This window comes from Bos indicus x Bos taurus, chromosome 17 (assembly GCF_003369695.1).
Source record: "Bos indicus x Bos taurus breed Angus x Brahman F1 hybrid chromosome 17, Bos_hybrid_MaternalHap_v2.0, whole genome shotgun sequence".
Classification (NCBI taxonomy): Eukaryota; Metazoa; Chordata; class Mammalia; order Artiodactyla; family Bovidae; genus Bos; species Bos indicus x Bos taurus.
The window spans coordinates 28,501,125-28,526,527 of record NC_040092.1 but is presented as its reverse complement, the minus strand read 5'-3'; the positions used below and the strand labels follow the sequence as shown (position 1 = coordinate 28,526,527).

The 25,403-nt window shown below is 45.1% G+C and overlaps 1 protein-coding gene and 2 pseudogenes across 1 annotated transcript; 1 reads left to right on the top strand and 2 right to left on the bottom strand.

Moving 5' to 3' along the window:
- The first annotated feature begins 387 nt into the window (after positions 1 to 387).
- Positions 388 to 2,013, top strand: MBD3L1 (methyl-CpG binding domain protein 3 like 1). Its single transcript, XM_027567196.1, has 2 exons — positions 388 to 471; positions 1,042 to 2,013. Exon 2 carries the CDS (start codon positions 1,060 to 1,062, stop codon positions 1,645 to 1,647), a length of 588 nt encoding a protein of 195 aa, XP_027422997.1. The 5' UTR covers positions 388 to 471; positions 1,042 to 1,059; the 3' UTR covers positions 1,648 to 2,013.
- Positions 2,014 to 13,929: 11,916 nt separating this feature from the next.
- Positions 13,930 to 15,179, bottom strand: LOC113907658 (annotated as a pseudogene).
- A 1,489-nt stretch (positions 15,180 to 16,668) lies between these two features.
- LOC113907733 lies at positions 16,669 to 20,709 on the bottom strand (annotated as a pseudogene).
- Between the last annotated feature and the right edge of the window lie 4,694 nt (positions 20,710 to 25,403).

The window sequence follows — 25,403 nt, the reverse complement described above, 5'->3', positions numbered from 1 at the left end:
TCATTGTAGTAGTTAACAGCTTCTCTGTGAAATATCAGGCAAGTTAAGGGACATGGGATGTGTGTGATGGAAAAAGGAAAGTGGAGAAAACCTGAAACAGACTTTGGGGAAAATCCAAAAGTAAATATGCCAACACATAAAAAGAAAACAAAATTTCCAGGCATTATGGATGCTTTCCAATGGATGCAGATGATTTTGGACTTGCAGTGGTAGTAAAATATCATGTTGTGTGCTTTTCTTAGCAGTTACCATAAGACCAGCAGTAGCTATGGTAAAGGCAGTCAAGTGTCAGGTTTGAAGTTTGTTTTTTTTTTTTTTGCAAGACAGATGTGATGAGCAGTAAGGAATTTTGGATTATTCCAAGAGAATTACTGAGATCATAGTCCATGGAACCCAGGACTGATATGACTAGAAGGCAAGAAATTAAGATGAAAATATGGTGATCTGGTATAACAGGATCTTGAGGAGCAGGTATCTGTTGTAGGAGTCTTGGAAAAAATCACAGACCAGAAATTAGTAGTGAGTTAATAAGTTTTCTGAAGTATTTATTTAGAACATGACCAACTGGGTGGAGATAAACATCAGGGATATGGGTGAGTTGCTAAGGGTGGGACAGTTGTTAATGTCACTATATTCTTAAGCTCTAAAGCAGCTATGAACAAGTGTCAGTGGGTTAACCAAATGAAGTCACCTGACACTGAAGCATTTGGGATTTAAAAAAATACTGAAGACCATGTGACATAAACTACCTGAACTGGTGCAGTTGAGAGTGATAAGGACAAAAAAGAATATAGTCACACTCATAAAGGAAGGGGTGAAGGAGGTGAAAGAGTTCACCTTACAAACTATGAAGGAGGAATGAGCTGGGGTAACCCTGAGGTTTGACCTTGAGCTTTCTGTTCTTGACTCAGATCTGCTTGATGATGTTCAATCTAACCCTGGAGGGACAAAGAGAGGCTGAGAGTACAAAAGAGCCAAAATAATGGTCCAAGAAGGCAGATTTCATTTATCATTTGGATTCAATTTCATGGTTTTTCATAGGGTACAAGGAGAAGAAGTATGATGGTGAAGACTTCACAGAGGAAGCATTGTGACTGTGGAAAAGTATCCAAACCAAAGCCTGGTTTAAACATCTCAATCCCTTTGAGGATGTCCAGTTACATATTCAAGAGACCAGTGACTAGAATCACATCCCATCCCAGCAATGAGGTCAGATGTTATCCCTGGGAGGAAACCTTGGACAACCCCCAGCAGCTGTACTGGCAGAAGAGACTGCAAGGACTCCAGGCTTGCAGCAGCGCAGGGGAACTGTTAAGTCCTCTGGATCTAGCCAAAGCCTTGCAAAAATTTGCACCAAGTTGTCCAGGTGAGTCCCTGCCAGGGGTACATACAGGTGGTCCAAACTCCAGCCCCATGGCCACCCCGGCGTGGTCTTCAGATTTGTCACAGACCGTTCCAGGAGCTGGTTCTGGCACCCCACAGGTCCTCTGTGAACAGTGTCTGGTAACGGAGGAGGATATCAGGAATCAGGAAAGGAGAGTGAAGACAGCAAGAGAGAGACTGGCGATAGCAATGGTCGCTGACAGACTGGCTGGCGAGGCAGAGAAAGTGTGGGGCCAAGAAGGATGCCCTGGGCCAATGCTGTGAAGAAGAGAAGATGATGCACGTGAAATTTCACACAACACTTTATTAACATCTCTTTGCAGTGTTCTTGCTTTGAGTTCTTGAAACTTAAGATATACTAATACTTTCCTCCACTGTAAATTCTGTATGACAGAAAATATAGACAGGGATTTCCTTTTGAGGTGGGAAATTGAGTTCTCTCATTTTTAATTACTATGTATGTTATTTGTATTTGAAAGTTAACAGAGTCATCAAAGTCATAAGATTACTCAAGGTTTTGCTCTCACAGTTACGAACTCCTTAGTCTGAATTACATTTTTTGTGTGTGTTTGTAATATTTCCCAAAAAGATTCCCAAACATCTCATTAAAAAAATTTTACATCTATATTCTCAAATAAGATATCTCTTTCTATTTTTCTGACTTTTGTTGCATATGAATTCAGAAGTGCACATAATCTGAAATACCAGACTTTCCCTTGTTTTCTAGACCTACTTGTGTTTGAAATTTCATTCATGAAAATTGACATGTCATTTGGGAAAATGATGCTGTCAAGAGGGACTGTTTTCAGCATCATTAATAAGAAGCCTGGACTTGTTTATATATATATATATATATATGTCTATTTGCCTGAACACATGTGCTGCTGCTGTTGCTAAGTCACTTCAGTTGTGTCCGACCGACTCTGTGTGACCCCATAGACGGCAGCCCATCAGGCTCCCTCGTCCCTGGGATTCTCCAGGCAAGAACACTGGAGTGGGTTGCCATTTCCTTCTCCAATGCACGAAAGTGAAAAGTGAAAGTGAAGTCGCTCAGTCGTGTCCGACCCTCAGCGACCCATGGACTGCAGCCTTCCAGGCTCCTCCATCCATGGGATTTTCCAGGCAGGAGTACTGGAGTAGGGTGCCATTGCCTTCTCCAGAACACGTGTGCTGTACTATTCAAATTCTTTTCATCATTACTTACTTTTTCCTGGTGGATTTACCAATTTCTGAGAGAGAGAGAGATGTTTTTTTAAAAAACAGTGTATCTGTATTTATATCTTCCCTAAAAATGAGACATTTTAAAATTGAATCTTCTCTAGAATGTGGCAATCATCTGGGACTTTAGTTAGAATGCCTTATTTTAAAACCAGTAATTATTTAGATACACTAATTTTTTTCTCTTCCTCATGATTCCTTTTATGTTTTGCCGGGTTCACATTTCATCATCATGATATACATTCTTTACTGGTTCTTTCACAGGTGGCCCTAGGGAGATCAACTTTGGGTCTGCCAGTATGTTGGAAAACGCCTTATTTCTTTCTCTGACAGTTTGGCTGAGTGTTTAATTCAGGTTCTAAGTAATATTTTTCCTTCCTCACCAAGTTACTTAATATCTGACCTTCCATATCTCTAGCTATAACATGGAAATAAAACCTCATGGGGTGATGAGCATAACCGAAATGATGCAGGCAGTTTGCCCATCATGCTGCTCAGCAGGTACCAAGCGTCAGCAGACAGCTCTTATCATCATTGTTGCCATCTTCAGAGAATGACTGCTTAAGAATGAGCAGCAGAAGCTCATGCCTGAAAAGGCAGAATGGGTGACATTAGTGTAATTTTAATTGTTAGTCCTTGGGCATCTTCAGCTTTGGTTGTCTGCATGAGCTGTAGAGATAGTGCCGTCTCTTCAGTAAACTCAAGGCAAAACAGTACAGCTTGCTTTATGTCTGGCATGTTTGTACTACTTGTAGAGGAGCCTCTGCTTTAACTGTCTGAATGGATTCTGTGTGGAAAAAATGAAAAAAGACTGCTTTGTTTTTCCCTCAAATTCTCTTCCCTGAGTTTATTCATCTTTACATCCCAAACAGACAATTTTTATAGCCTTGGTGTTACCCCAGGATTCATGCTTCCCAGAGACCTAGTCATTCCAGTTTCAAGTCCCAGTAAGTAGGGTGATTGCCTCCATATTCATGACTCGCTCCTCCTGTCATGGCCTGTTTCCCATCTTGAAGGACCCAGGAGGGGTCTGGATCTGGGATCTCTCTTAGGCAGTTTGAGACTGCTGGGGCTTTGGGGTGGAGGTGTGGAGGAACAGTGATGCGGGTCATGGCATAGAGTCCAGGGGCACATGTACTCCAAGGTTTCCTGGGAGGGGAGATGATCTTGCCTTGAGGTCACATTTCAATTTCATTTGAGGCCATGTCTGTTTCTGTTTCACCAATCCTGATATCCCTGAGGGATGACATGGCATGAATCCACAAGACCCAAGTCACAGTTTCCTTGAAGATTTAATGGAGAGAATAATGTTTATATGGATCCCTGTGAACTAGACAGGATCCAGGTCAAGAAGGACCCAGAAATGTGTCCAACGCCTCTGCTTTATTCTGTTCTAGCCAAACCCTTTGAACTCTGGATGGGAGAAAAGGGGACTCTGGGAGATCTCTTCTAGGTAACAGACCCAGGCATTTCGGCTGAGCCTCCTACATCTGGCCCTTGCTCTTACAGGGTGTTTCCAGGAAGTGATGTTCAAAATGCTAGATGGGGTGGGTATTAGCTCATGGGGTGGGTGTTCAGGTCAGCTTGGAGCAGTGTTGTTTACCACCCATATTGGAAGCATTCTGTATTTTCAATCATCAATGCTGTGTCTGTGCATGTCTGCGGATCATCAGTTTGGTGGCATTTCCTCCATTGGACCTTCACATGCTTCCCTTTCATGTCTCTACTTTCAAAGGTCCACTAAGAAAGGTCCACACCACCCTGACATAACCACACCACAAGACTGTGGAAAAGCACACAGTCATCCCGGGGATGGGGGTCGGGGTGGGGCGGGGGGTGCTGTAAGCTCATGGGCTTGGTCCCAGCTTCCCCATGAGGACCAGTTAGTAACAACATGACTAAGTATGTGAAGTAGTGATTGTCCAAGATCATAGGCCTCAGAACCACAGGGACCCACAAGTCCCACTGGACAGCAAGGAAAGTATGGGGTCATACACTGGCCAGGATTACAGTCGGATATCCTTATGAAGCAGAGCTCAAAAGGAGCCATCAGGACCGGGCAGGGAGAAGTGACTGCGACATAGCTGATCGGCTGACAAACCTTCAGGGAATTCCTGCCCTAAAGGAGATTGTAGAACAGAAGTGCAAGGATGCTGGAAATCTAGGTCACAGGGAACAGTGATATTTATGTAATGAGGTGCAGCTGTAGCCTCAAAAGCTGCATCACAAATCTTTACCCCTGAAGAGAAAATCATTGGGAAAAGGAATTCTGAGGTCATGGACAGGATCTCAGGAGGACTCGAATCTAGGCCTAGAAGGGCCTGAGGATGGAGAGTTCTACTGCCCTTAGTTTTTCTACAAATGTCCTTCCTCTGGCTTCATCCTATCTACTTGCACATCTTGATTTCTTTGCATATTTACCTCACTTAGAGCTAATGCAATTCAAGATATTAAATCAGAAAACTATAAATTCTTCATATTTGATCAAAAGAAACTTCCACAAGAGAAGCAGGAAGTGTCTCCTCTTCCCACAGAGCTGTCAGATGGTGGCCACTGTCCAAGTTCAGGACCCAGTCCCAGGAGGTGTAATTTAAACACATAAACGTTTCAGGTGTTCTTGTTCGATCTGTGAAAGTTTGAGGGGCAGCCTCTGCTCTTGGCCCAGCTGAATGACATGAAATGAATCAGCCCTCTGAGGAGGGAGACTTGGAGCTTCCTTCACCAGCCAGAGAGCTGGCCCTTCTCCCTTCACCCACAACAAGCTGATGAACCTGCAAGACTTCTTAATTAAAAGAAGAATGTCAAAGTCTGCATGTCATTTCAATGAGCCCAGAATGGTGAAAGAACCAAATCACAACTCTAGGCTGTGAAAGAAACAGGATGTTAATATAATATTCAAACCTAGTGCATATTATTTACAACAAATAATATTACCCTTCCCCAGTAAGTAGGTGCAGGGGTAGAAATGTCATGAAGATGGGGTGCGAAGTTCTCCTCCCTCTTGGCCTTCAAGGATCCTCATCCGTGTGGGAGGTCTGGCCTGATGCACCCCAAGTAACCAGTTCTGTCCCCACCACTGACAATGCTGCTCCACTTGAACTGGTTTTGGGAGTGTGATTTGCCAGTGGAACTGGGCTGTGTGCTGGGGACTGTTGCTGAGTAGAGGAGACATATAACTTGTAGGGGCCTCCCCAGAACCACAGCTCCCCTGCACGCTCTGCACTCTGTGCTGCAAGCCCTTGGTGAATGCTCAGCCAGCACCACTCCAGTTGCTCCTGCCATCCAGCATCCAGCCACCATCACTTGTTTCAAAGGAGAAAACCAAGTCCCAAAAAGCTGAGCAAGTCTCCCCATGGCAGGACTGATCAGCAGTGGAATTGGGACCAGAGTGCTGGCTGTTGAATTCCCCAGGCCCACATCAGCCTGAAGCTTTACCAGGGCCCTGGATGCAGCTGCTGCCAGCCCAGATGCTCACTCCCCACTGAGATGTTCAGCTCAGTTCAGTTGCTTAGTCATGTCCAGCTCTTTGCAACCCCATGGACTGCAGCACATCAGGCTTCCCTGTCCATCACCAACTCTCAGAGCTTGCTCAAACTCAGGTCCATCAAGTCGGTGATGCCATCCATCCATCTCATCTGCCTTTAATCTCTACAAGCATCAGGGTCTTTTCAAATGACTCAGTTATTCGCATCAGGTGACCAAAGTATTGGCGTTTCAGCTTTAGCATCAGTCCTTCCAATGAATATTCACAACTGATTTCCTTTAGGATGGACTGGTTGAATCTCCTTGCTGTCCAAGGGACTCTTAAAAGTGTTCTGCAACACCACATTTCAAAAGCATCAATTCTTTGGCATTCAGCTTGCTTTATAGTCCAACTCTCACATCCATATATGACTATTGGGAAAACCATAGCTTTGACTAGATGGACCTTTGTTGGCAAAGTAATGTCTCTGCTTTTTAATATGCTATCTAGGTTGGTCATAACTTTTCTTCCAAGGAGTAAGCGTCTTTTAATTTCATGGCTGCAGTCACCATCTGCACTGATTTTGGAGCCCCCCAAAATAAAGTCTGTCACTGTCTCCACTGTTTTCCCATCTATTTCCCAAGATGTGATGGGACCAGATGCCATGATCTTAGTTTTTTGAAAGCTGAGTTTTAGTCAATTTTTTCACTCTCCTCTTTCACTTTCATCAAGAGGCTCTTTAGTTCCTCTTCGCTTTCTGCCATAAAGGTGGTGTCATCTGCATATCTGAGGTTATTGATATTTCTCCTGGCAATCTTAATTCCAGCTTGTGCTTCTTCCAGCCCAGCATTTCTCATGATGTACTCTGCATATAAGTTAAATAAGCAGGGTGACAATATACAGCCTTGACGTACTCCTTTCCCTATTTGGAACCAGTCTGTTGTTCCATATCCAGTTCTAACTGTTGCTTCTTGACCTGCATACAGATTTCTCAGGAGGCAGGTCAGGTGGTCTGGTATTCCCATCTCTTGAAGAATTTTCCACCGTTTCTTGTGTTCCACACAGTCAAAGGCTTTGGCATAATAAATAAAGCAGAAATAGATGTTTTTCTGGAACTCTCTTGCTTTTTCAATGATACAGTGGATGTTGGCAATTTGATCTCTGGTTCCTCTGCCTTTTCTAAATCCAGCTTGAACATCTGGAAGTTCATGGTTCACGTACTATTGAAGCCTGACTTGGAGAATTTTGAGCATTGCTTTGTTAGTGTGTGAGATGAGTGCAATTTTGCAGTAGTTTGAACATTCTTTAACATTGCCTTTCTTTGGGTTTGGAGTGAAAATTGACCTTTTCCAGTCCTGTGGCCACTGCTGAGTTTCTCAAATTTGCTGGCATATTGAGTGTAGCACTTTCACAGCATCATCTTTTAGAATTTGAAATAGCTCAACTGGAATTCCATCACCTCTACTAGCTTTGTTCCACTGAAATGATAATGCGCTATTTTAAAATACAAACACTTCAGGGGATGTTGTGCAGTCTGTGAAAGCTCTGAGTGGCTGCCTCTGCTCTTCGCCCAGCTGAAAGACATGAGATGAACCAGCAAGGGTCTGCAGCACACAGTGCAGTGGCGGGTAGAGAGCCAGAGGGGCCCCTGATTCTAGGGGGGGCCCCCAAGATAATCCATCTCTTCTGTTCAGCCACCACTTTCCCAGAGGGAGCTCAGTACCAATGGCAGATCAGACACCTGAGGCCAGCTCAAGGTGTAATAGCAGGACCCTGTGGGGCCTACCCAGGACAGGCCTTCCCCCTTATCCTCTGCTTTAGCTATTCCCTCAAGTTCTCAGATAATAGTATTAGATGCAAATTTTCTGAGTTCTTTTGCAGATGTGAACCACCCCCCCCCCACCACCAAATGGAAGAACTACTTGATGACCATAAGCACATAGCCCCAGGCCTCCTGGAGCCTAAGGACTCATAATCTGAACCACTGTGACACCACCCTGCTGCCTCACCATCAGCCAATCAGAGAATTGTGCACAAGCTGATCATATACCTTGCAACACCGACCCCCCTTCACTTACCTTTTAAAAATGCTTTGCCAAAAACCTCAGGGAGCCGGGGGCTTTTCAGAGAATGAGCCACTTAGTCTCCTTGCATGTCCCTGCAATAAGGTTTTCACTGCTCCGAATGTTACCACCAAAATCTTGGCTTTCTCTGCCCACTTGGTCACTGCCTCCTGTACGATGTTATGAACCTCCATACCTAGTTCTTCAGCTATTATGCTTAGCAGATCTAATCCCCTGAATCTATTCATCAGTTCAGTTCAGTTCAGTCACTCAGTCATGTCCAACTCTTTGTGACCCCATGAATCACAGCACGCCAGGCCTCCCTGTCCATCACCAACTCCCAGAGTTCACTCAAACTCACGTCCATTGAGTCGGTGATGCCATCCAGCCATCTCATCCTCTGTCGTCCCCTTCTTCTGCCCTCAATCCCTCCCAGCATCAGAGTCTTTTCCAACGAGTCAACTCTTCGCATGAGGTGGCCAAAGCACCAGAGTTTCAGCTTTAGCATCATCATATGGGATTTGAATGGCCCAGTGGTTTCCCTACTTTCTTCAATTTAAGCCTGAATTTTGCAATAAGGAGTTCATAATCTGAGCCATAGTCAGTACCAGATCTTTTTTTTTGCTGACTATATAGAGCATTTCCATCTTTGACTACAAAGAACACAATCAAATGGATTGTGGTATTGACCATCTGGTGATGTCCTTTTGTAGAGTTGTCTCTTGGGTTGTTGCAAATGGGTGATTGTTATGACCAGCGTGTTCTCTTGACAAAATTCTGTTAGACTTTGCCCTGCTTCATTTTGTATTCCAAGGCCAAACTTTCCTGTTATCCCAGGTATCTCTTGAATTCCTACTTTTGCTGTCCAATCCCCTATAATGAAAAGGACATCGTTTTTGGTGTTAGTTCTAGAAGGTGTTGTAAGTCTTCATAGAACCCGGTCAACTTTAGATTCTTCAGTATTAGTGGTTGGGGCATAAACTTGGATTACTGTGATGATGAATGGTTTGCCTTTAGAAACAAACCAAGATCATTCTGTTGTTTTTGAGGTTGCCCTCAAGTATTGCACTTTGGACTCTATCATTGATTATGAAGACTATTCCATTTTTTATAAGGGATCCTGGCCCACAGTAGTAGATATAATAATGGTCATCTCAACTACATTCGTCCATTCCTGTCCATTTTAGTTCATTGATTTTTAAGATATTGATGTTCAATCTTGATGTGTCCTGCTTGACCACATCCAATTTACCTTGATTCATGGACCTAACAATCCTGGTTCCTCTTTAAGATTCTTCTTTACCCCATTGGACTTTACTTTTACCACCAGACACACCCACAACTAAGTGTCACTTCTGCTTTGGACCATCCACTTCATTCTTTCTGGTTGTTGTTATTCAATCTCTAAGCCATGTCAAATTCTTTGCAACCTCATAGACTACAACACTTCAGGCTCCTCTGTCCTCCACTATCTCCTGGAGTTTGCTCAAATTCATGTCCATTGAGTTGGTGATGCTATCTAACCATCTCTTCCTCTGCCACTCCTTTCTCCTTTTGCCTTCAATTTTTCCCAGCATCAGGGTCTTTTACAATGAGCTCTTCACATTAGATAGCCAAAGTATTGCAGCTCCAACTTCAGCAACAGTCCTTCTAATGAATATTCAGAGTTGATTTCCTTTACTATTGACTGGAGGAGGAAATGGCAACCCACTCCAATATTCTTGCCTGGAGAACTCCATGGACAGTAGAAAAGGCAAAAAGATTTTTTCTGGAGCTATTAGTAATTGCCTTCTTCTCTTCTCCTATAGCACACTGGACATCTTCTGGCCTGGGAGGCTCATCTTCCAGTGTCATAGCTTTTTGCTTTTCATACTGTCCATGAGGTTCTCAAGGCAAGATACTGGAGTGGGTTGTCATTTCCTCCTCTGGTGTACCACGTTTTATCAGAACTCTTCACTATGACTCATCCATTTTGAGTGGGCCTGCACAGCGTGGCTCATAGCTTCATTGCAAGCCCCTTCAGCATAACAAAGCTGTAATCCATGAAGGGGACCAATCCTTTTACCACTCCCCAAACCTTTTCATGGGCTCCAAAATCACTGCAGATGGTGGCTGCAGCCATGAAATTAAAGAAGTTTTTCTTTCCTTGGAAGAAAAACTATGACAAACCTTGACAGCATATTAAAAGCAGAGACATTACTTTGCCAACAAAAGTCCATATAGTCAGAGCTATGGTTTTTCCAGTAGTTATGTACAGATGTGAGAACTGAACAATAAAAAAAGGCTGAGTGCCAAAGAATTGATCCCTTCAAACTGTAGTGCTGGAGAAGACTCTCAAGAGTCCCTTGGACAGCAAGGATATCAAACCAGTCAATCCTAAAGGAAATCAATACTGAATATTCATTGGAAGTGTTGTAGCCACACGTTCCGGGAAACAAACTCACTCAGAAGGACAATGCAGATAGTGGAGTGCAGTTCATTACACCGGCAGGCCCAAGGCAGAGGCTCCTCTTAGCCAAGGACCCTGACCAGTTTTTGTGAAAACCTTATATACCCTAAGTGTATGTGCTCAAACCCACCTCCCCAAATTCCTTGAAACTAATCTGGACAAGGTAAAAGAGAGATACTATCAAAGTTAACCCATGATTCATGTGCGATAAGCCCAGATAGTTAAACAGTGGACATTTATCAATAGGCCTGTGGTCATACCCCGATAAGCATAAAGGGATTTATGACTTTGTTCTGTTACAGAGATAATTAGCATATTCTTTTAGGTGACAGAGATTCTAGGTACAAGTCCTGAGGCTCCTTCATCCAGGGGGTCTGGTTTTCCATTGGTATGTCGTTTCCATAGATACTAGGCATATAGCTCAAAGTCCACAGTCCAGCCCAAGATAGCGTCCTGCTTTCAAGATAGAGCCTGTTCTGTCTGTTTCCTCCTTCAGAAGGACTGATGCTGAAGCTGAAGTTCCAGTACTTTGGCCACCTGATGGGAAGTGCCAACTCATTGGAAAAGACCCTGGTGCTGGGAAAGATAGAAGGCAAGAGGAGAAGGGGACGACAGAGGATGAGATGGTTGGATGGCATCACCGACTCAATGGACATGAGTTTGAGCAAACTCCAGGAAATGGTGAAGGACAGGGAAGCCTGGCGTGCTGCAGTCCATGGGATCGCAAAGAGTTGGACATGACTGAGCAACTGAACAACAACAAACCTTCCCTATTTATCTTAAGAGGCTTGTAAATATTAAACAAAGGGGAAGCAAAGTCATCCTAGGGGGGTCTGGCTTGTGCCTTTGAGATGCAAATGTCCCACCTGGCCTTCTCAGGAACTCTTACCTCTGCCATCTTTTTAAAATGCAAATTTTGAAGAGAGGGTGAAGTAATTTAGAAATTGACTCATCAAAGTTAAATAGAAATCCTAAGTATATATTTATCTATCTAGACAAGTGAGTTTTATTTGTTCTATCTGCCAGAAACCTAATTTTAATCCAACTTCTTTTGTAAACTGATGGGTTTTACATTGCTATACCTGACTATAAGGCTGAAATTTTAAAACAAGAACTATGAGGTCTGTTTGTGTGTTTATATATGTCCTTGTCTTTGGAGAGCATTGCTGAAGTTAATTTGTAAATTAGCTCTATTTAACTGACCTAAAGAAAAGAAAAGAAAAGACTTTATAAAGTCTGCTTTATAAAGCAGACAATTCTAACAAGAGAAATTAAGCTAAATGAATTTTAGGCTCACATAAACTGGGAAATGTATATTATTAAATTAATACATGGTATTAATGTTCAAGTTTGTTGATCTAATTAATAAAGACATGTCTTCAGAGTTATCAACATTAAGTATAATACTTTTACTGCACCTAGGTTTAATAAAAATTAAATGAAATCTTATTATATCTTTTGCAAATTTGTCAGAGAGAAAAATAACCTGATATGGTGAAACTTTAAAGCTTTTAGGTAAATTCCATAGGAATAATTGTGTTCTCAAAAAATCTAAAATAGTCTCTCCAGATTTTGTTAACTATTACTTGCCTCTTGGTTTTCACTAAAAATTGAGGTTTTTAAGAGTTGGGTATTCTAATTTAAATATGTAATTAAAGCTACTGAAAATAATAAAACATTTCACTATACAGTAGGAAAATGGGATATGTTTTGGGTAAAAAAGGAATTTTATACATAGTCAGGCTAAGATTAGATTATACTCAACTTGGTAAATAGATTTTGTTATTAAAAGTAGACTGATGCAGGACCAGACTTGGTCCCTGTTTACTAAGAGAACAAGTTTCCTTAGAACGCTGTGTCTGATAACAGACTGTTTGAACTATATTGCCTTTAACTGATTTATATTTGTTCTTAAATACTCTATATGACCAAATTTTTTTAAAAAACATTTTTTTATATTTCTTACAAACTGCTATCAAATTCTAATTAAAGATATGTTGGGGAAGAGTGTAATTTCCTCAGTTCTGTCTGCCACAGCAAAGATTTGAAACAGCTGGCCAGTGTCATAGCTCAGTTACAGTTCAGAGTTTTATTTGGCAAGCAAGGAAAGTACACCCCTGAGGCGTGAAGGCAGACTGACCCCATAGGAGTGGCCTCAATCCATCCTGGCTTCCTCCTTTTATATGTTTGTCTCTTCCCCCTTGAGCTTGCCCTATGAAAATCAGGCTAGCCAAGAAGGGGGTGTGTTTGTTTCACCTGAAGTTCTCACACCAGTCCACAAATTTTCTTTTGTTCCACTTTCACAGGTTTTTCAGTTTGTCTTTTATTTTTTTTTTCTTTCTACCAAAAAACTAAATATGATTTATTTTGTACTTAACACTTTAACATTTATGTATTCAACATATAACATATAACATGTCATTTCCATTTGGTTGATATGATATCACCATCTTTTTAGAATTATTACTTTAATTCCCAGACACTCTTCAAATAAATCATTCCTCCAACAAACTACAATCAGAGTATCTCTAATGACTTGGCAGTCCATGGAAATTAAAGACAACATGAGGTAAATATAGACAAAGTCAGAATCAATCACAAATTCTAGTAAAGAAGTTTCATAATATAGAAACAAAGAAGGTACACTTCTATAGAAGCTAAATGTTCATTCATTCCTTACTATGGGCCAGGCTGGGGGATGCAAAGATCTATAAGGCACAAGACCCTCAGTCCTGTAGTGAAGCCTGCCCACGAATTAAACACAATCTGGAGACAGCAGGGGTGGTCTTGTTGATGTACCAATGGAGCCTGGTGCAGACTGTGATATCAGGAAGGAGGAGAGATTCTCCCTAAGAGGACTTAGGGGACCTGGAAGAAATGTAAGGGAAAGAAATCCAGTTTCTCTAAGTTTTGATTTATAAACAACAACAACAACACACTTTTCTGAGAATGGAGATGTGGCCCGGGAAATGGTACCTATGAAATGTACTCAGATTAGCTTTCAAACACAAAGACACTCATTGGTTGAGAAGCAGAACATAACTTATGCTAAAGAATAAACATTAAAAAAAAAAATTTGAGTGAAGCCCTAAGGGAGGCACTAAGATTATGGAGGAAAATTCTACAATTATATGGCTTCCATAATCAACTCTCTAGAGAAGGTAAGGAAAATTTCTAGGAGCAAGTTTAGAAAAGATCATTGGACAGTTGTGATTTGTCTTCTCTGGCATGAGGAAACAATCACCCTGGTAACGCAGATAATATGAACAACAGCACAACTAAAATCAGGTAGCCAAAGACATTTCCCATAATTCAAATGCCACCGTCTGTCCCAAGCGCACACATCCCGTTCTTGTCCATTCAGGCTACAGTGATTGTCTAGTCGCTCTCTTCTCTTCCGTACTGAATATCAGTCAGTTTTTCTAAGATGCGGCTTGCAAGCTTAGGACCATTCTCCATAGTTGCAATGTGTATAGTCTCATCCTTGTACAGTGTAGTCGAAACAGGGCAAACAACACAGGCGGTGCCTGAACCAAACATCTCCCTCACCCGGTTCTCCTCCACAGCTGTGGTCAAGTCATCCATGGTTAGGTGTCTCTCTGATACCTTAAATTCACCCCACAGGTGTGCCAAGTCCAGGATGCTCTGCCTCGTCACTCCTGGAAGAATGATGCCATCTAGCGGAGGCGTTGCCAGTTCTTCTTCTCCATCTTCATTTATCCAATAAAGAAAAAGAGTCATAGTCCCAACTTCAGTTATTTGATTATCTTCTCCATAGAGCCACAGAACCTGCTGACATGCATTTTCCACTGCTTCACATTGGGCAAAAAGAGATGAGCCATAACTCCCTCCCATCTTGCAGTCTCCGGTCCCACCTTTCCAGGCTCTTACATACTTCGGCCCACAGGGACACAGGATTAAAGCTTCCAGTGGAAAAATAAGGTCCCACTGGGCTCAAGATTACAAAGAGCAGGGCTTTAGTCGGCTTCTTGATTCCCAGAGAAGACTCAGTTCCAATGAACGTAGGACGGATATATAGACTCGCAAATGTTGAGTAGGGGACCCATTCCTCATCCAATTTCACAAGCTGCTGAATACACTCTAAAAGCTCTTTCTTGTCAAACGCCGGCAAAGTTGCCCTCATAGCAGATCGGTACATCCTATCCATGTTGAGGTTTGGCCAAAACAGACGAATTTTATTATCTACTCCCCGAAATGCCTTCAACCCTTCAAATAATTCCACAGCATAATGGAAAGCCGGTGAACCCGGATGCAGTGAGAGGTTTTGAAGAGGTTTGATGCGTGGTTTCTCCCATCCAAGCTCCAAGGACCACTCCACTGTTAACATGTGATCTGTAAAAACCGTTCCAAAAACCGGAGTACTGGAGTCTGGTTTTTCCTTTAAAACGGTGGCTCGTGTGATTATTAGATCTTCAGCCTTGAAAGTCTCCACCGCCTCTTTGGATCCGCCTTCTCCGGTACCTTCTGCGGAGCATCCATTATTGCAGTCCTGAGGGACGAGGGCCGCGGCGGCGGGGGGCGGGCTGGCCATGGGGAGCCTTCCGGGGCGCGCGGCAGCGGAGAGCGGCGGCGACACGCTGCGCCCGGCGCCACAAGCTCAGTTTGTCTTTTAGTCACCACCATTTTGGACTCATTTTTCCTATACTAACTACCTGACAGTTCTTTTGACTTCAGCTAGCTTTGGGATGCTTCAGAGAGCTCCTGAGGCATCTCGGGGGGGCGGGGGGGGGGGGGGGGGAGGGAAATATATATATAAAAATATATAATTGACTATAATTTCTTGGTATGTTAAGTTGCACAGAAAGCATTGTCAAATGAATGATAAGCCTCCTCAGATTATACAATATGAACAAATGTTATTAATATACATACTAGAAATTGTTCAAAGTTCCTGAAATTTGTATATGTCCTGGTATAATGTTATAATTTTAGTTGTTATCTTAAAATTTTGCATGTCACAACTTGGATAAGCTTCTTTGCCAAGAAGAATTGTAATCAGATCTTAACCTTTGCCTTTTTAAGACTTTTATCATCCATAGGCAGCTAAGCTGATGCTTTGCAAAACTGCCATATCTTCAAAAAGAGTCACAGAGGACTTCATTGCCTGTCTAGTAAATAAGAATCCGCTTACTAATGCAGGGTCATAGGTTTGATTCCTGGTTCAAGAAGATTCCACATGAGGTAGACCAACTAAGCCCATGTGCCCCAACTACTCAGCCCACACACCTAGAACCTGTGCTCTGCAACAAGAGAAGCCACCAGAACCAGAGAAAGCACAGCAATTAAAACCCAGTGCAGCCAAAAATAAATAAATAAGCAAATAAATTTTTAAAAAAGAAGGGTCATTGAAAGGATGTTTCTGATAAATTTTAAGTCATACTGCTAAACTAGGCAAGATATTTTAAAAGTCTAATGGAAACTCTGATTTCATAACACTGTCCAAAAAAAAAAAAAAAACTATATAGGACTAAGTAAGCTGATAAATATAGTTGAATTTTTTTTTTTTTTTGCCTAAAATATTACTGGTTTTTAATCTGTGCTTATCAAGACTTGTTGACAAAACTCAGCCTCTGTTCACTGGTGCCGAATAGAAACAAGAGAGAGTTTCGGGTGAAGTAGAAAAAAGTAGCTTTTATTGCTTTGAGCCAGGCAGAGGGGGCCACAACAGGCTAATGAGTGTGTCTTGGAGGAGCTAGTGAGGAGTTTTATAGTGTTCACAGAGCAGGGCATAAGCAACCCATGTTCAATTCTCAGATTGGTTGGCATCAAGGTAAAGTTTGAAGCATCATCAACTTTCGGGTTTCAACCTGTCTAGGTTTACAGTGTTGCAGTCAGGAGAGAGCCTGCTTCCTGTAAAAACAACTTGGGCATGTGTGTCAGGCCTTTATCTGTATCTTTTAGGAAACTTGGAGTCCAGTAATTCTTCTATGTGGGGGAATTATAGTCTAAATTGTTACCAGTTCCACACCTCAACAGCTATTCTTTGTTTCCACATCTTCACATTCCCCACTTGTTAACTCTTGAATCAGCCTTAACCTCAAAAAACAAGAAAACGGGGCTTATACATGGTTTCACTCCTCCCGGACAGGGAAGACTGCTGCCCTGTCCTGCCTGCCTTCTACCACATGTGGTGGGGTGTCGCTCCAGGGCTTCACTTCACATATGTAAGATCCCCCATCCATTAAACCACTGATGTCTCTGTGGCCATCTCTGACTCCAGGCTTTTTCTCTTGTCTTGAGGCTGGGCAAGCACAGGGCATGCAGGCCTGCAGGTGCAGCCCAACAATTTGTTTACCAAACATTTGCTTTCCATCTGCATGTGAATTGCCTTCCTCCCCTTTGAGGTCCCAAACCACCATCCCCCACACCTCCTCTTTTGTCTTTAGCTGAAGGTGATGTTTAACGGGAAGGTCTGAGCCACCACTGTCACTGCCACTGCTGCACCTGCTGCTGGAGATCAGGAGAGCTGTGTTGTGCTTGTGTTTCATCAAGCACGTTTCCAACACACAGGGTGCAGACAGCGCACCTCGGGCTACTTCACTGCGTGTGGACAGGTGCCCCTCCAGTGAGGTTGTGGCTGTGTACACCTGCTGACAGTTGTGGCACCTGTGGGTTTATCTCTACAGGATGGAGTTGTGTGAGGCTTTCTCACAGCCTGGGTGAGCAATTTGTACGGCTTGTCCCTGGTGTGGATTTGGGTATGCTGCTGGAGGTGAGAGCGCTGGCAGAAGGATTTCCCACTGAAATTACAACTGTAGGGCTTAGCACCTGAGTGGATACAGGTGTGCTGGGCTGGGTGGGAGCTATTGGCAAAGGTCTTGGAACAGGGTGGGCACCTGTGGGGCTTGGCCCCAGTGAGTGACTTGGAGTGGATCTGCATCTCTGACCTGAGTAGAAAGTCAGGGAGCACATCCAGCACCTGAAGGTCTTGCTGTCTTTCTGATGACCATCCTCATCCTTAGGGGAAAAGACATATGGGTCATTCATCTTAGGCAGCCCTGATTCCAGCGCCTGGTTCTTCTTTCAGCCCCAGAGGCAGCCACAGTGCCAGCTCCACCACCACCTCCTTCCTCTGCTGGGGTCAACGCTACGTTCTTAGTGATGTTGGGGACTACCTGCAGGGCTTGTGAGCTGGGGGAAGAGCTAAGACAGTCATGAGAGCTAAATGGGGAAGGTCTGAGCCGATGAGGCTGTGGTCACAAGGGAGCCTGAGAGGGATGTGATAACCAAACCAGGATGCTTGATTGACTCACTTCTCTTTTCCACCTCTGAGAACAGGAGACTCCAGCGGTCATCAGATCTGTTGATGGCACAGGGAACACCATAATGTTCTGTGTAATGGACACTTGGCTGGTCTGTCTTGGATTCTGTGTCCATACTGATGTCCAAGAGCAGGGACACCAAGGCAGGCACTGTCAGCAAGGTGGGGTAAGGGAGCAGAGCCAGCCCACAAGCCTTCTCTGGCAACAGCTGATCCTTCATCTTGTTAATGAAAATCATGTTCTCAGTCTGTCCTGAGGCCCATGCCAGGCCCCCCTGGCTTCACAGCTACCACAGCAGCAGTAGCCACAGTCACCAAACTAACAGTCCCCTGGGGCAGTCTTGAAAGGTGGGGATGTGGGGACAGAAACTCCAACCCTCCATCCCAGCGTCCCTTTGACCTAAACCCCTGTAAGACAGTGGAGCACCATAAGGACATCTGCCTCACTGTCACCTGCAGCCCCACCCTGGTGGTGCACCTGGTGAGCTTATAGAGACCTGTGCTGCTGTCCACTGGGAAGAAGGGGAGGAAGTCCTGGTCCCTTCTTTCCCCAACTCCTCTTAGTGGGAAAAGTCCTCTTCTTCTTGACAGACCATGGCTCCATCTCCCTGGGCACATCTCCGCAGGCACAGCCTTGGTTGACAGGATACCATCCTTCTTCCCAACTCCTCTTTGGAAGGAACGTCAGCCCTCCTGATGGGCAGAGTTCTGAGCTGGTGGTGTAATCGAGGAGCCTCCCCACCTAAGCAAAGGTTTTAAAATTGTAGGCTGGTGCTCAGGGAAGGTGTTCGCTAATGACCTCACCGAGACATTCCCAGCATGGGCACCAGCTCTCTCCTTACCCTCATAAAGCTCCAGACTCAGGCTGAGGAAGGACTAAAGGCTGGTCCTCCCAGATGTCAGATAAGAGGGACCCCTAAATGCAAGCAGCCTCCTGTTCTATTCTTGCTGGCAAAAGAATAGAGGTTCCTCCAGTACCCCCATCCCTGGGAGCGGTTGTCCTCCCCTCATGATCTCACTTAACTTCCTACCTAATGCTGGAAGGAGATGGGGAGTCAGATGCCCTTTATCTGTGAAGGGGCAAGGCCTTAGACGTGATTGCCAAGGGGCAGGAGATCCCCAAAGTGGTCAAGGGGGCTTAGAAGTGTGGGTTATGGTTTTCCTTGGAGCTTCTCACCTTCTCTGCCAGCTGAGGCCCTGTACTCTATCTCCCCATTCCCAGTCCAAGGAGCTGTGGATTCTTTGTGAAACCACACAAGAGGGGCTGAAGAAAAGGGGGAGTTTAGGGGAAATGCGATGACTGGACTTACCTTCCTAAGACCCATAGTCAGTTTCCAGACACAGATTTATATATAAAAATTGATATATGTATATATACCCATTCATATGGCCATCTTTGTTGTAACCATTTCTGTGTTTATAAGTGCATTATCTCTGAAAAAAAGAAAAGGTGAGGTTTTAGAGTATTTTGGAGAGTTACACAGTTTTCTTGGGTATATCTGTTATTAAACCTTTATGTGACCTTCTCCTGTTAATCTGTTTTCATATCAACTTAAATCTAAGACCAGCCAGAAGAGGTGGAGGGAAATTCCTTCCTCCACATCAGCCAAACTTCCAAATTCTTCCTTAGCTCTCTGATCTACAACTTCTTCTCCCACCACCAGAATCCCTGTGTCTCCCTCACCTCGGCTGCAGTCCCCCTTTAATCTCTGTTCTCAGAAGCAACCTTCCATGAAACCATGTCCCCTAAAACTGAGCTCCTGTGCCAAGTTCATGACTAACCTCTCTATCCAAAACTTCACCCACTTTCTTGTCCCCTCTGACCTCAACCCTGTGCCCACTGAACACTCACCCCAGGGTCGTAGTGCTGTTGCAGGTTTCATCATTAACATACAAAGTCAGGTTGTTTCTCCAGAGCAAGGTGAGCTCACCTACACCCGAGCCGTGGACCACTTGGCCAGAGGACTGCAAACCCAGAGATATTCTGACCTTCAAAACTATGATTAAGAAATATCACAAGATAACAATGAACTCCAACCTCTTCATCTCCTCTCTGCTAGCTGTTTTGCCTCTGATGACACAGAAACCGGTGAAACACACAAACATTAAAAATGGCAATTATGAGGGCTGTTTCCTCTAAGACCATCTGGGTCTGCTTTTCCTTCCTGCGTGCATTCTCTCCCTTTCCTAACTAGGAACTACACATGTCTGCTCTTTGGAACTCAGGAAAGGCCAAGGAGAATAAACCTTTCTCTACAAACAAGAAATGGGGGATATAGAGGGTCTTTTGTACCTGGGAGGACCCTGCAGAGTCCTGTTTGGTTTCAACCTCCCCTCCCCTTTTCTTTGATCTTTCTCAGTCCTGAGGGGAGCACAGATGGGACAAGAAAAGGAAGAAGAAAGGATAGAAAGCGGGGTCATAAACTCAGCAGGGGAACTCAGTTTAGGGGGACTCGATTCAGAAGCTTGATTTAATGACCGCCTTCCTACCATGAGTCCAGGGCTGAGCCAGGGGCAGGAGGGACAGCAGAATATTGCTTTCTCCCCAAAACTATCAACTTTCTGGAGACTCTTAGACACGTGATTCCCAGAGAACAGATACTACAGGAAGGAGGCAGACGACTACTTTGTGATTTGAATATCAGAGCTAGGAAACTCAGAGAAGAGAGTGGTCAGGATTAACGGGAGCAGTCAGGAAAGGCTTCAACACACAGTGGGAACCCTGACAAAGGACCTCACCCAGGTGCCCGAAGTTAACATCAACAGTGATAAGTGTCTTGAGGGCCTGCTCCCTTGACATAAAGTGGTGAGGAAGCTCTTGACCTCTGTGATCTGTTTCCACAAAACCCATGACGTGTCTAATCATGAGAGAAACTCCAAGTAAATCCCAGTACGGGACAGCCTCAAAGGACCTGCCCAGTCCTCCTCCACAGGGTCATGGGCATCGAAACAAAGGGAGTGTCGAAAACTGTACAAGCCCAGAAAAGCCTGAACAGACATGATGACCACATGTCATGTGGTGCCCTGGATGGGATCCTGGAACATAAAAAGGCAGAAGGAAGGGAACTTGAATAAAATATGGATTGCGGTTCAAAATAATGTATCAGTATGTGCTCATCAATTGTGACAATTCTGTAGAAAACCAGAAAGAGAAGAAAAATTAAAGTCAAATAAGAGAAATCCATTGCTTCAAATTGGAAACCTAGATGATAATGATGATTTACTCATAAAAACGATGATTTCCTGGTAAACACACACATTAACAAAGTAGACCTAAAAAAGGACAATGTAAACAGACCACAGGAGTGAAGCGACCAAGCACACATCACAAACAGATCAATTAGTACAGAAAAGCTTGGGATGGTGCTTAGACATCTTCCACTGGAAAAGACCCCAGACCACGTGGGTTCACAGTTAATAGCTGAGTGTTAAGTGACCTTGAACAAATTCTGATTGCAATAACAAAGCTTGGTATGCTTACATATTTCATTTAGTGTAGGATGTCCATGTTTACAGAAGAAACTCACTTTATGTAGTATTACAAATATACTGCCTATTAAACTGTGACTTTCACAACAAAAAGGACAAGTTGTTAATGAGTTTACTTCCATTAAAACCGGAAAAAAATTTAATATATTCTCATTTTGGTGTAAAACCCACATTTAAACTTAAATAATATCGTGAGTTTTAACACACACTTTTCAGTGTGTCAACTTTTTTCCAACAGCATCAACATAAGAATACTCTTTCGAGCAAGAACACAGGGGCACTGGCCCTCAGGTGGCTGTGGGACTGGCCTGTCCCTGTGTGCACGCACAGCTCTGTAGGAGGACCCCTGTGACGGCTTCTGTAAGAAGCACCACTCTGCGCCCTGAGGAAGAACACCTTAACCAGGGATGCTTTTGTAAAATACTGTTGACCCTTGAAAACATAGGTTGGAACTGCTCGGATCTACTCACATGTGGATTTTTTCCAATAGGAAATAGTGCAGAACTACACAATGCTGGGAAAGACTGAGGGCAGGAGGAGAAGGGGATGACAGAGGATGAGATGGTTGGATGACATCACCGACTCAATGGACATAGGTTTGGGTGGACTCCGAGAGTTGGTGATGGACAGGGAAGCCTGGCGTGCTGCAGTTCGTGGGGTAGCAAAGAGTCAGACACGACTGAGCGACTGACCTGATACTGATACACAATGCAAGTTGGTTGGATCTGCCAAGGCGAAACCAGGAGCAGGAGGGCGACCATAAGTCATTACTCCCTTACGACCACAGAGGGTGGTTGCCCAATCCCCTGACTCAAGGGTCGCCTGTGGTCCTGCTGAAATTCTAGTGAGAAGGTAAAGAGAAGCCTGGGGCAAAACCCAAGGATGAAGGTCCCGTGCCCACATCCGATACCACATGTCCCACAGGAGCCGCACCTGCAATCTGCCCTCCCGCCTGTGTCCCTGAGCTTGGGTTGGGACAGCACGGCTGTCGGAGGGTGGCATCCTGCTCAGGTGATGACACAGAGGTGCCCTGGGGCCCATGTATGGGGGGCGTGGCTCACCACAACCACAGCCACGAAGCTTTGGGTGACTTCTCACTTGGGCACCACCAAGGTCCAAGCAAGCTTCCCTCGTGGCTCAGACAGTAAAAGTATCTGCTTGCAATGCCAGAGACCCGGGTTCAATCCCTGGGTAGGGAAGATCCTCTGGAGAAGGAAATGACAACCCACTCCAGTACTCGTGCCTAGAAAATTCCATGGATGGAGGAACCTCTTAGGCTACAGTCCATGGAGTCGCAAAGAGTCAGACGTGACTGAGAGACTTCACTTTCACTTTTCAAGGTCCAAACATGTGAGTCCAAAGAACACCATCACTGGCCACACAGGACAGGCTTCCCAGTGGTCTAACCCCGAGGGGCCCAGATTCACTTGAAGCCCCGCCTATGCACACACTGACCTGGGACTCCCCAGGGGTGGCTCCATGCTAGTGTTTTTACACTGGGTTAGAGTTGATGGTGTCTGCACCTCACTTCCATCCACACCCTCCACTCTCTGGATATGAAGGACACAGTCTGGGCCCTCTGGCCCCACCAACATGGATACAGCTCTGCTGACGCTCCCACCACACCCCAGGGCTCCACAGGCTGTACATAGGGGGGCCGCCTGTCTCAGACAGAAGGAGGGGCTTTCCCCTCCTTTCCCCTTGGGGGGCTAGAGCTGCAAGTGCTTTCTGTCCAGGTCATGGGGGACCCTGAAGACCCTGGAGAGGTGCCCTCTGGCTCAGCACCTTTAATACTTCAACACCTCCAACCCCAGAACAGTCTCCTCCCAGCCCTCACTGGGCAGAGGATTCCAGCCCCAGACCTAAGTCCTGCAGCCAGGAGGGGTGGGGTCTTCTGCCTGGAGTCCCCAGTAAGCCTGATGGGGTTGCTCCAGGAAGGGCCATGGCATCTGGGGCCAGCAGAGAGAGGGAGGTCGCTGGCAGAGACAAGAACACTGTTACAGGTTGAATGATGAACCCCAGAAATTCATGTGTTGAAGTCCTAACCCCCAGTACCTATGACTATGACATTATGTGGAAATGAGTCAAGATGAAATCATTCAAGTTGGTCCTAACCCTAGGGGTATTGGTGTAAAAAGGACATGAATGTGTATGAATTTGGACACACATACACACAGGGAAAATGCCTTGTGAGGGCTGGAGCTATGCTGTCCTAAGACAAGAACTCCAAGAAGCTGAGAGCCCTGAATCAGATCCTCCCCTGGTGCTCTCAGGCCTTGCCCACACCTAGATTGACATCCAGCCTCCAGGACCATGAGATCAAAAATTCCTGTTGTTCTAAGTCACCCAAATTGTGGAACTTTGGGGGTTTTGTTTGTTTTGGCTGCATCACATGGCTTGTGGGATCTTAGTTCCCCACCCAGGGACTGAACTTGCATCCTAGGCAGTGAGAGCTCGGAGTCCTACCCACTGCACCACCAGGGAAGTAATTCCTTGCAGTACTTTGTTACAGCAGCCCTAAGGGATGGACACCAGCACCCTCTGCTCTGTTCCTTTCTCTCCAGACCAGGGTGGGTGGTAGGAGAGGCAGACCCACTGCTGCGTGGGCCCTCTGGCCCTGACTGGCTGGAAGCTCTGGAAACAGCTCTCTGCTTCCAGGCGCCATGGGAGGATGAGGACAAAGAGGAACAGGGGTGGCACCCTGGAGCTTGACACTGCACCCTGCACCCAATTCCCGCACTCCTGGAGCTCTGAATGTCCAGGAGTAGCCAGCTCCACTCTTCACCTCCCTCCAGTCCTCTCCACCTGCCATCAGCAGTTTGGAACAGCCATGGTGTCTTGATCTCAGTAGGGGAAACAGAGAGAGAGAACACTCCACCTGGGCACGGCCTTTCACTGGCGTCCATGGCCTTTTACAGACAGGCTGGCAGGACAGACTGTGGGGCCAACACTCCTCTTCTCAGAGGGGCCTGGATCAAGCCAGGAAGCAGGGAGAGAAGTGGTTGAGCAGGCAGCCTGATTGGCAGGACTCTGAGGGCAGAGCCCCATCCCCCCAGGTGCTGAGTGGAGGAGGGTAGGGGGAGGAGCCTCCTGCCTTCACCCACAGTTCTGACCCCACATAGGTGGCCCTCTGCAGGAGGTCCTGTCTGTCAAGGGTCAGCTCCAGACACTTTAGTCCATTTTCTCCAAAACAGACATGATGCAGCTGCCAAGTCAGGGCTCTAGGACTTTCAGGATAGAGCCCAGTGTCTGCAAAGGTGGGAAGGAGGAAAACGCCGTGGAGGTCCTCATGCAACCTGTTCACCACGGTCCTGCCTCTAATCTGACCAGCTGCCACACAGATAACTCCTTGCCGGGCACCCAGGCTCTGCTGACCATAGGAGAGATCTGGACAGGCCCAGAGCTCTGTGTGTTTCCTGGGAAAGTTGAGGGGTGGCACATCCCTTGGCAGCCCAGGGTATTATAAGCCCTGACCCCTCACCCTAAAGTAGGTTCACTAACTGTGCTGCCCTTCTGTGCAGAATTTGGATGAATGAGGGTGAGTGAGTCTAAAGAGTGTGCTTCATGTGGGGACAGCCTGTGTGGGTAAGAGCGAGTTAATGATGTGCGTGGACTCAGTTATTTACACCAACCACCATGGGGTGAAGGGTAAACCATAAAGTTGAAGAGTGACTCTTGGTGATGGGGTGAACACTGTATGGGCATGTGGGGGCAAGTTGGTGATGTTTGAGATCCTAGAACTGGGAAATGAAAGTAAAGTGCTCATGAATTCTGAGAATTAGGTAAGCAGATTAGGGAGACCAATGAATTAGTTAATACAAACTTTGATGAGAAACAGATATTTGCATAGCTTCAAAGCACCGTCCCCTAAAATACTTACACAAAGAGAAAAGGAGTAACTTTATAGTGGAGAAGCTTGGCTGGGAACACCCTAACCAAGTGATGGAGATGAACACCAGCAGTAACAGGGTGAGCAAGATTCACATGAGGCCCAGAGGCTGCAGTAAGGACCAATCATCACTTCTGGGATATCCCTTCCAAATGCATACCCCAAAT